Below are 12371 nucleotides of genomic sequence, written 5' to 3'. Positions count from 1 at the left end.
AAATTATGTGAAGAGATGGGAATCTTTATATGCAGATTAAATACATTTCAAATGTTTGCTGTATCTAAAAGAAGGCTCTGATTTTAATATTGAGACCATTTGGGCCATGAACTTCCCTATCAGAACAGAAACATTCACTAGAGCTTTAAAATGCAGCAAGAGCGACAAACACACATCGCTTTCTTTCACCAAAATTACCAAACCTTATCAAAGTGTTCCTGACGGGCAGAGATCTTACAGGCCTTCAGAATTTGAGGACATAACCAAAACACTGAGAATCGTCCTTAAATACACTGATGAAAGGAAAGCTCTTAGTCTGAAGGCCTTTTTTCCCCCCACGGGCTAGATATGCTGTTAATGATGATAATGTGAGCTTCCTCACAGCAACCTGGCAATGACCTCTGCTCTGACCTGCAGAGACCACTGTCTCAAGAGGTAAAAGACAATTTAGTCCTTTATCCTTTGTAACTGAAATGACTACAGTGCTATAAATTCTAACCAAGGCAACTCCGATTTAAAAAAACAAAAAAAACCAAAAAACAATAACCCAGATAACGTATGTTTCCTTAAAGAGCGAAAACTAGCAAAACACCATCATCTGGAAACAACTTCTACCCTGTTCTGCTACAGCATATATGTGTATGCTTATATAGAAAGATGCATGCAGTTCTGAAACATGGGTAACAACATGTGAAAGGGAAACAAAATCCCAAAGCCAATGCAGGAGTTTGAAAATAAACCCTTGTTTATGGAAATGTATGCAGATTCATTTAACTCACGTATCCCCGCTCCGTATTTCAAGCATACACAGCATTATAAAAAAAGCAAAAAGCTAGTAGTGAACCAAATGAAACCATAGTCTTTGGATCCAGCACAGGAAACCTAAGATTTAATTTCACTGGAACAAAACCTTGCCAGAAAAAAAAAGGTTAGCAGTCAATTTTTTGCTGTCCTGCAATTATTAAATAGGAAACACTTGTGCTCCACAATTATAGGCTTGGTCTTGCACTCACTATATACTTAGAGCTTTATTTATTTCAGTAAGTTTGATGCATAGAACTACAGGCTCAATCTCAAAGAGCAACTTTTTGTAATACAGTAAAATTACCTTAACATGCAAGTGCATTCCCAGCTTTCTTTTCACCATCATCTAATTATGTCACAAATTACCTTCAATTAAGGATGAATTAAGAACTGGATCTAACTCTGGGAAAGCCAGCCTCAGTCCACAGGGGCTTTTGGTGCTTGGACTAGCCACTTCTTTCCTAGGATTTCTACTGTACAGAGAATTTTATGCAGGACATATCCCTGCTGTCTATACCAACTTTTGAATCTCAATAGTTATAATATTACACAGCTAAACATGAAGGGGTTTTTTTTATTAGTAAGATTTTTTCAGACCAATACTTCATAACTTATTCTAAACTTGTTTAAAGACATTGTATAAAATAGCAACTCGGATTAATTAATTTAGGATCGAATCCCAATGTGTTTATTCAAGTGAAGCTACTACTCATCATTAACACAAGCTTTCTCTAGTAAGAGCCGTGGCAGTTGGCCTGGGTTACTATTTTGCAGCATATTGCAGAATAAGACAAGCTGATCTGAAAATGACACCGCCAGGAATGTCAAGAGCCAGACTCAGTTCCTCTGTTTCTTAATTACATCATATGATTAAAATAGGTTATACTGCTTCACAAATATTTTAAAGAGTAAATAGTACACCGCAAGATCTCTTGCAAAGCAACTTCACCTCATACTGCCCAGCAAAACCGGGATTTCTGTAACTGAAACACTGTACGTGTGCTAACTCCACACTTCAAAACTGTGCTTCTGAGCTAATGTGTCTCAGGATGGAGTCCTTTACCAACATTTTGCACTTCAGAAAGTATTTTTCACTATGTTTTTTACTCCCTTCTTGTTTCATATGAGTTATCAAAAGTCTTTTGCACACAGGTATGCAGATTCCAAAAAGTCCACTGATATAAACACACAAGCAGAGGATTACAGACACAAACCCCAGACTACAGGACAGCCTTTTAAAAAAACCCAAACCAAACAAACCCAAAAACCCACCAACCACCACCAAGAGAAAGCAAGCAGGCAAATAAGAGGCAAGCACAACCCCTCTAATCGCAGCTGCTCCTGCCATCACTCACAGGTAACAACTGCACCGCAGGGACCAAGTGCATCTTCCCAGACACCTGTGCACCAGTTGCAGGTGGGAGCTATTTCAGATCATCAGAAACTTATCCTGCTGGTATTTCTGAGGCTCAAGGAACTGCAGCATCCCCCTGCTTTGTCACTGACAGCAAAGCACCCATAGGAGAAACAAAAGTTTACTGCGTATCTTCCTAAGTCAAAAATAAGTACAAATAATTGTACTCCTGCCCTTTCCTCACCTGCAGCAGGGACTGTTGTTGAAGAGGTACCATTTTTATGATTAATTGTGCTACCTGCTACCAAAACAAAAAACAAATACCCCCTGTTTCTATGGTATGCAGTGAAATACCGAAACAAGGAAGTCTGAGGAAAAGGTGGATTTTAGGAAAAGGTACAGGTAAGCAATGCAGGTTCCTTGCAGAAATAAACCCATCCATCAAAAGAAGCTAAGCAGAACAAGTCCGGTGAGAAAGAAGAAAGCTCTTCGCATCTAATCATTCAACTCTGTTCATCTATATGAAAATAAGACTTGTGAAATATTGCTAACATCAACAAGACACTGAAATGCTGGTCATTCATTGCAACTAAATCAGTACATGATTTTCACAAATTTTTCAAAAAACGTGAAAGTAGCAGAGTAGAAAAACTTTGTTCTCAATGGACCTGTCTCCTCCCCATGACTTTCTGAAACGCTCCTCCCTCTGCTGCTTAACAGATTTTGGGCAAATTTTCACACAGCATGTATTAAATGTCGTATTGTAAAAAGAAAATTATTATCTCTGATCACGTGAAGGAAAGTTGGAGGAGAAAATTGTCAGTCTCTATGCCATCACATATCAGTAAGTCCACAAATAATTTAATCTCAGAGACTGCAAAGAAAGGCCCAAAGTATGCATTCCTAACATGCTATTCATAACATTAAACAAAGAGAAACAGCTATAGAATAATGCTCCATATTTATGTATCAAAGCTTTAAACAAAACTATGCTTAATTATTTTAAATGCTTACTGCAAATCTATCTTAACGGGTGCATCCATGACATAAAGGCTAATCACCTTTATTTTAAATTTGCTCAGTTTGATCCTCAAATGCATCAAAATAGCCCCACTGTCCTTTCTTTTATGTTCTCAAAGTTACTAAAATTAACTGACAAGGCCTGCTGCTAAAAGATCTGTAGCATCTGTCATAATTGTAACAGAACCTCGATAAATGGTACATAAGTTCATACTGAGGCAGTTGAACTATTTCACCTACTTTTGTTTACTTGGGAACATCTTTTTAGCAGTATATGAATCAGGCTAGCAAACAAATTACACTGACCAATAGAAACAGCAAAATATATTAATTTGTAGCTTTTTCATTAGTGCTTTTAGGGACGTACATCATATTTGCAGTTCAGAAGGACACAAGATATTGTTGCACATCATTTCTATATCCCACACGGCAACTCTAATGAAAGTGTCTGTGTATATTTTACTATCACTGTAGAGCATCCAAATGACAATGGCTCAGAAAATATCCTGCCTTTTATTACAAGACTTGCCTGATCTAAAAACAAACAAACATTTCACTACCCTCAAATTAAAAGTCCTTTTTTTGTATATGCCTTGCTATATTTAATAGATGCACCCTAAACATTTGAGCAAATAAAATACATAAACACAGCTGAAGATATTTATACTACTCTAGACAACTAACAGCCCTCTGAATTTTAGACATTACAATTCTTTCCTGGATGAAATGGACTAAAACAATTATTATATTGCTTTTGAACATTCAAACTGCTAATGGAAATTATGCTTTCCATGGAAACAAAGATTACTAAAGAGGGTGCTTAAAAATGGATGTGATATTCAGTAATGGTCATTACTGTCATCCAGAAATTAAATTTTAGGATTTTTTAATTATTATTATTTTCCCATATCTCTAGTGAAGTTGTTTAGTAAAACATTTTGTACTATATCTTTTAGTAAGGGATAGAGAACATTTTAAAAGAAAATTGGACGTATTCTTTTGTTTAAAAAAATCTTGCAGCTCTTACTGTAGCTGGAATACTGAAATCTGAGCACTGCTACAGATTTCCTTACAGATTATGAAATCAAAACTTGAATCTTAGAAAATGGGCTCTCACCCTCTCTCCCTTAAAGCTGCATTCCCTTTAAACAAGGTCTTTTTCCCTTCAACTTCCACCTACAGGATTATGTAAAATAAGGAAATGCTTCGTTTCTATTAAGGTTTGTCTCCAGTCACAAATGGAAATAATTAAAAGGAACTCCTTCAGGAGAGCAGTCCCTCTAAACCCAAAATGTCACTATGTAGCATATAGCGCTGCTCCAGCTCAGACATCTATCAACATCTATCACTCAAGCATGCACCTCAACAACTCTGCTCCCTTTTCTGATTAGAGATCAGAGTTGCTTGAGTTAGCTTACAGGGTGTCATCCATTTGAATGACAGATGTCTGTGTTGGAGTGCCACTCTTGCTGCTTTTGTTTTGATTGCGAAAGATTACACTTATTTGGCACTATTTAGACTACTCAAAAATAAATAAAAATTCGAAAGGTAATTTCTCTTTGCACAGGCTTTAGAAGAAATAATTCATTTCTAATTTATATTCCAAAAACATTAGCTGCATGTGCACTTCCCTTGGTAGCCTTTGTTTACTCACTACTGAGCTTTTTCTATGGGAATGTTTCAGCTCTCTTCAGCCAGCTCTATTTTTACCATATAAAATTATAACTTTTCAGTGTAATCCAGCCTTGGAAAAAGCTGGTAGCATGTAAGACACATCAGCACCTAACACAATAAACGTTAACGAACTACTCTAAGAGAACGATCCCCCCTCTGTTTTTGTCCATTAGAGACCATGGGTCAAAAGAAAACATAAAACGTCTGCAACTTGCATAAAACAGGTACATTGTTGACAAAAGTTTTCAGGACTGATGCTGTCATTCTGGTAACCAGTTGCAACGGGAGCGGAGGGCTGTACGCCTGCACGCTCCAAGCTACTCCTTCGTACTTAGAAGAAAATTGAGCGAACAAAAAAAAAAAAGAAGAAAAAAAGAACAGGGGGAGATTGCTCTTCCGGACAACATGGTAGCAGTGAAATGAAATACCTAGACAGACTTACCGAAGAGCTTGCTGGGAGTGTCCTCGCTGTCATTTGATTCCACGGGCGCAAGCAGGGGCTCATTCAGCTCGTTGTCTGAAGTAGCTGCCTTGTCCTCACCTCTCAACTCTGCATTCATTTCACTCCGCAGTGACAGCAAGGGCTTACTGACTTGTCCAGCTATCATTGGATCCTAGGATGGGGGGGGGGGGAAAGAGTGAGGGGAAAAAAAAGTGGCAGCTTTGGTGTGCGTATACTCTCTCTTCCACTCCCTCTCCCGCACACACACACTCACACACACACTCACTCTCTCTCTCTCTTATCTCTGGCTGCTCCTGCTGTTATTGCTGGCTGCAGTCAAGTGAAGAGCTATTACAGATCCAATGAGTTTTCCATTACTCCCCACCCTATTAAAGCTCAACTAGCATGTGAGAGATTCAGGATGCTTTGGAGAAAAACTTCTATGAAAGCAACATAACCAGCACAGCTTTAATTGTGGGATGTGCTTTTTTGTGTGTGTATGTTTTTACACCTCACCCTGTCCTTAACGTAGTAAGAAAAGGAATTCCTGTATGCTCCAACGCCACGGAAGAGGAGCGCCCTGTGAGCGCTCCATAGTGATTTAAAGAGGCATCCTCAGCTGTACAACGTTAACAAAATCAAATGCACAGTTTCTAGCGTTCCAGCATTTCTATGAAAATACACAGCAGCAAATAGTCATGTCATTACATACATTCAACAGAGATACAGATTTCTTCTAACTATTCCTGTCTTTGGGATACAATGCTCCAAAAGTCCATAAACACACACAAACACACATTTTTCTTTTGAAAATAAAAACCACAGAAACCATTTTTTAAAAGAGAAAATTAGGGAAGATACTTACACAAACAGTTTGCAATTATTCTTGTGTTTGCGACATTACATCCCCCGTAAAATATTACACATATATACACATTTAAATTTTTCCTTGATGATTTGGATCTGTTTTATCTTCTGCTCATTGAGGACATTTGGGGGTCAGGCATTATTTCCAAGCACACTCTATTATTCCGTTTGCAAACTAATAGGCGTAATATCATGACAGCACAGAAACCGCAGTAAAAAAAAAAAACTAAAAAAAAGGAAAGGAACAAGTGACCTTGTTGCGCTCTCTGGCAGCTATTTATTGCAAAGTTCATGCCTAAATGGTTCTTATGCAGAGAACAGGTGACCAGCGAGCAAGTAGGTTGGTTAGCATGTTCCCTCTGTCCCATCCTCACATTGGTCGATGTTTGCCTATGGGTTTTTTAATGTATTCATGTCTGAAAAGTGAATTTGATATGACACATGATAATCTATGAAAATGTTAATCAATACAAATAGTTTAAGCTGTCATCAAATGTACTTCTTTAGTCAATACTCATATCGCTGAAAACAATGTCACTGTCACCAGGGCTTAATTTGCACAGCACTTAAATATTGGACTCTGTGCATCAATGCACTCCTCTTCAAATACTGTAGGTAAACACATTTTCTCCCTATTTAAGGCTGAAGCACTCAGCACGCATTTAGCTGAGCCGAATCCTCCCTTTTGAATACCTTGATAGGTCCACTGGAGGGCAAAATTAATACTTAATTGAATCTCACAGTCATCAAAATAATCAATACTTTTTTATTATTTATTCTTTACAGTCTGTTGACTGTTTCAAACCTCTGAGGGAACGGTGGAAAGGATTCATGGCTTTGAAACACTGTCATTTAACAAGGTAATTTTCAGTGGGGCATTAGGGGTTGTGAAACATATAATAAAACAAAAATGGTGGCTTATAATAGGAAGAAAGAAAAGAATTATATTTCTGCCATCTAACAAAACAGGATAAATAAAAAAGCAAGTGCGAAAGGGAGAGGGAGAAAGGAGGGGGGAGAAGGAGAGAAAGACTGGCTTTTGAAGGGTTTTATCATATCAAGAGCAGAGCTGAGCTTTCATAATGCTGACATTTCTCATCCTGACAATCCTAAACAAGTGGAAAGGATGAGATCGCAGATATCATCTTTCATCACATTCCCCAGCTTAAGAACCAACATGACAGCTTCTCTCCCCTTTACACTGTTAATTACTAAATAAAATACTGCTCTCTGTCAGCATTAGATTATTGCAGATAGCAACCACAAACATTACTCCATTGTTTTGTTTTGTCCCCCTTTTTTTTTTTTTAAACCAGTGATACCTACCTTGAACTCTTCAGAAAATAAATTAGGCTTGTGTCTGCATATTGTAAATATATGAAACATAATCAATGTAATCAATGTGGTCAATCCATGTTATTGTCAGGCTAAATTGCTGGTGATTTATTAACATTTCATTTACTGTATTTATTAGCCAGCAACAATCTGAACATTTCTTAGATGTTTCTGGGGAGGAAACAGAAGTTAACACATTTCTTTTGCAGGTGCTGTAAAAAACCTCTGACTTGTTTTGCCTCATATTCATATTGCATTATGGACGGTCATTTATTGAGGCAAAAATTGTGTGTGTATGCTTTCATATACTAAATAATGTATTTTAGCGGATTTTGCAGCTAAAGGTCACCGTGAACACAAACAGCATTGTTTTAAAGTCTGGGCTGCTGCCCTCAGTTTCAGCTGTTCAAAACTAACATCAAGAGTGGTTCTGTAACAAACGTGAATCAGGACAAAATTTGACCCTTTTCATCAAAGTATTTTGGGGAGGGAACTAATCCTGTCTGCAGAGCTACACTGCTAATCTGAAGACTAACAGCAATTTAATGGAGGATGCTGAATCAGTAGGATTCTAGATTAAAGTCTCAGCTGCCAAATTTTGAAGTTGAATATATGAAAAATGGGAGGAAGAATAATATAGGAAATGTGACAGCACTGGGAGAAACCTCAGCCCTTAGATGTCAGTGAATTCCCAGCAACTTCAACGGGGCCAGGATTTTACCTGTTATGTACATCAATAATTCGGCCTCATCTGGAGTACTTTGTTCACTTCTGGTTAGCCCATCTAAGAAAGATACATCAGAAAGAGTTGTGCAGTAAGAATGCTAAAGAGAATGAAAGGATTGGGAATGTTTACAGAAAAAAGTGAATAAGAATGAGCATGATCAAAGTATACAAAATAATAAATGGCAGGGAGAAAACGCAGATCAGGAACTATTCACCCTACCTCGTCTAAGGAGAAAAGGGGCCTCCACTGAAATGGAAAAATTGTAAATCTAATAATAATAAGAGATACTTTTCCAAACAGTAAGCGGTGAAAACCTGTGGAACTCATTGCTGCGAGATATCACCGAGACCTGCACTGCAGTAAGCATCAACATAGTTGCTCGCATGGCTGGACAGACTCCTCGCAGTGAATTTAAAACAGCTTTGCAAACACAGCCAAGGACTATAAAAACTGAAATAATATCAACTGCTGCCCTTCCCTCAGATGGTACCAGAACCTGCAGTTAACCCCCAGGGTAGCTCTCTCTGTCAGGTGGTGAATGAATGACAACTTTCCCTATAAGCAGATGGATTAGATACCATCTAAAATTCTAGTCTACATGAAGACTAAATAAATCACTTAAATGATGGGTTGAGGGAAGGTTTGTTTCCTTCAAAAACATATTTTTAAAAAATGGACATTTTTTGACTTCAGCTTGTCTCCAGGCCTTCAATTGCTTTCCTTACATAAGAATGCGTCTCTTCATGCAGTGGATTATGCATGATTAAAAACTATTATTTCTACAAAAAGTGTAATAAGTTCTAATTCCAGTGTGCAGCAAGTGGCCTAGTCTGCAAAATCCCTTGGGGACCAGAGGGGTTGTTTCTGTATTTCCCAGTGGCCTTCCTATAAAAACTCTGGAGTAGATGCTATGCCAGCTGCAGGCCCAGCAGCCTTCTCCTCCTCCTCTGCCCACCTACAAAGTCCAGCCCAGAAAGGACCCACGGTACTGGGGAGGATGCATCGTGCACATCTTTTCCAGATAGTCCTGTCAGGATCTCTTCTCCTCCCTGCCCTGGATGTCTGTGGGCTTGACGCTCACCATTTGCTTTTTGGGAAGGCATTAAAGGTCAGGTTACACTTTGCAGTGTAACACAGGATCTTCTATTGACGACAGCCACACAGGAAGTTTAGCTTTTCATATACAGAATTGAAAAGTCTAAGAAAGCATAAAAACCAGCAAGATGAACTTTTTGCAAAGGGTTTATATGCTTTAAGTAAGAAGCAAGGGTACATAAAAGGGATATAAGTCTTCAGAATTTCAGATGGCATTATAACCATAAGAGCAAAGTTCTAGTTATGTAAGAACTAAGGAACTACAATCCCCTTATTCAAAATATACCTGTATATACCACAGATGTAGTGACAAATTTTACACGCATCTCTTGCAGATGCTCATAGAACTTGTCATTTATTTCTTGTCCAACTAGCACTAGTATTTCCAGACTTGCCTGTTTTCTATGAGATTTTGCTGACAGTTTTGTGCAGCGAGTGGTCCTCCCTGCTGTGTGTCTCCCTTAAGGGTGGCTTATAGCTCCTGTAATTCAGCTGTAATACCTGCTACACCTCTGTTCAGCTCTACTACTCCCTGATGACTTAAACAAGCTGTTGGGCTTAATTTAACAGTAAAAATCATGTGGATTTGCAAATGCAAATTACAGTTCTGGTTATATATCCTCTTTGAAAAGCCAAAACCTTTACCTTCTTAACTGCAGCCCTGTACGAAGTACAGGAGAACATTTATCACTGTGTTAAAAGCTTTGCCTCTGCACTTTAAGGGTAAAGGTGCAGTTTCTAAGCAAAACTATTTAGTAATCAAAGACAGCTTTTAAAGGAAACTATATGGTTTTTGTGTGAAACATGCCCTAGGCAGAAGTCTAAAAATGGGAGAACAAACTACTTTTATCCTTAATGTAGGACTTGGTGATGATAGGGCTTTATAAAGGTTTCATGCACTGCTTTAGCCACTGGTCTAAATTTTGTACTTTCTGCACTAAAAACACTGTTGGTCTGAATTTAATTACTTTAATTAGGAGAAAAAGTAAGATCCTTTAGTTTGCTTTTTATTTTGCCCTTAGTTTGAAATTACTTTGCACAGACTTTATTTCTCTCATTTAGAAGTACTTGAAATTAATTTTCTGATTTTTTTCAAAATATGAAATAAATCATGCCTCCACTCTAGGATTCTGATCTTGCACAGACTTCCGTTTGGGACAGACACAGTGCATGTATCTGAGCAAACACTCCAATTATACTACCAATAAACATAAAATTTACACTGTTCATACATTATTCTAACGACTACACCAGCTTTTTAGAATTTTTAATCAAGACAAAGCACGATCATAACCTTGGATAAAGCTATTCTAAGATATAACTTTAGCTTATAGTGTTTGAGTGAGGAATACATTAAGAAAGACTACTGGGGGGGGGAAATATTTTGTGTCAAGCACCAGTGAAATTTAGGATTACATTCCTCTTAGGAACTAGTCCTTCTTCCTTCATCTTATTGCTTCTAGAGGTATTCGATTTTTTTCCATAAATAATGATTTCTCATGGACAACCTTCTTTGATTCTTTCTTCTTTAAACATTGTTTTATCTGCTGTCACTGATGCGCTGATACTTCCACCCCAATCTATCCATAGTCTGGTTTACGCAAACTACCTTGAATCAATGTTTTGTCCCCTGCTAGCCTCTGACCATTGCTACCTGCTGGCTGTCACTTCCCCAGAAAAAGTCAGAGAAAAATCTTCTCATTTTCTTCACAGCCACCTGTACCACCATGCTTAGATGGATGTTTCTATAAGCAAAACAAACAAGACTGCTGATATATGATCATTGATGTCCGTTCATTACTTTGATCTTGTACTTCTATTTTCTGCATTACACATTTGCTTATATTACCTATATGACTCATATTTAACTTACTAAAATCTTCAGTACTGCCTCTCCTTCCACTTACAGCAAAAAGCTGATATATCCCCAGATCTTCTCACTCAATATTAATATTACCACCCAAAACCAGTCTCCACTTTTCTTCAGCTAGAATGGTATTTATTCTCCTCAGGAAAATCTCTGTAGCAGAAAAGATAGTTCTTTTCTTCTCCCTTTTCTCAATACTAGTGTGACTTTGGACATTGTGTCTTTCCAGTGACACTCATCTTCATATCTAGTGTCCAGGTTGCAGTTAAAAAGGAGCATTTTCTAGTTAAAAATAGCTAACTGACTAGTGCCTAATTATACTCATATTATTAATGGTACTGAACTTTAATTAACAATTTAATTTGGAAAGTTAGAGAGAGTATCACTACCCATGGTGCTTGCTTTCATTTAAATATTCTTCTCTGGTTATGCAGTAATGCTAGCATGGTCTCCTTCGTTTATTTACTTAATTTTAAGTCCTTTGGAAATTGAAATGGGTAGTGCTGATTAGTATAACCTAGCTTCTGACAGAAAAAGTTTTTTTCAGAAACTCATGGAGGTTTTAATTGCAGCTTTAGGAATCTCAAAGTTGAATGAAACTTTTACTTTTTAAAAAAACTAAGTTTTATGTGGCAATGTCCCTTGAATTGCCGTGTCTTGAGATCGAGATACTACAATGTGTTTTCAAATCATACAGAAAAAACCCTCACAAAACATATTCTGGTAGCTTCTGAACTGAACTATTGAACCCAACTGAACTATTTTCCCTAATAAACATGTTTCACATATTTCTTACACCTATTGAGAGCAAGCTGAAAGGTTCACAAGAGAAGCCGTAGTCAATTTGCTAGTCAGGTTGCTCTGCAACATGCTGACTAGAGGCCGCAGGATGGGAATATGCACACAGCAGCTGCACAGTAGTAAATGGCTAGGTCACCATTTATTTTATAATCAGCTTGGGTTTATTGCTCTAAATGTACCCCAGCAGTCATGCTGTGTGCTTCGAACAGGAAAGAAAGGCAAAGGATGTTCGTTTCACCGTAGAAAAAGTGAGGAACAACTATATCATTGTAGGAGCCTGCTGCATCTCTGGTCCAGAAAAGCTGTTTGTGGAACTGGCTGGGAAAGAAAGACTCGCATGTATGAATCCAGACTTTGTGTTTTTCCTGACCCACATGACACTTAG

General features: G+C 37.8%; 1 protein-coding gene across 1 annotated transcript in view; it reads right to left on the bottom strand.

Moving 5' to 3' along the window:
• Window positions 1–12371, bottom strand: part of POU6F2 (POU class 6 homeobox 2) — a 316462-nt gene that overhangs the window by 249706 nt on the left and 54385 nt on the right. Inside the window, exon 2 of the mRNA XM_075706085.1 lies at window positions 5295–5466. Coding sequence (XP_075562200.1) covers window positions 5295–5466 — 172 coding nt within the window. The remainder of the gene's footprint in view (window positions 1–5294; window positions 5467–12371) is intronic.

The sequence above is a fragment of the Pelecanus crispus genome, chromosome 2 (assembly GCF_030463565.1).
Source record: "Pelecanus crispus isolate bPelCri1 chromosome 2, bPelCri1.pri, whole genome shotgun sequence".
Taxonomy (NCBI): domain Eukaryota; kingdom Metazoa; phylum Chordata; class Aves; order Pelecaniformes; family Pelecanidae; genus Pelecanus; species Pelecanus crispus.
This window is presented reverse-complemented; position numbering and strand designations above follow the sequence as displayed.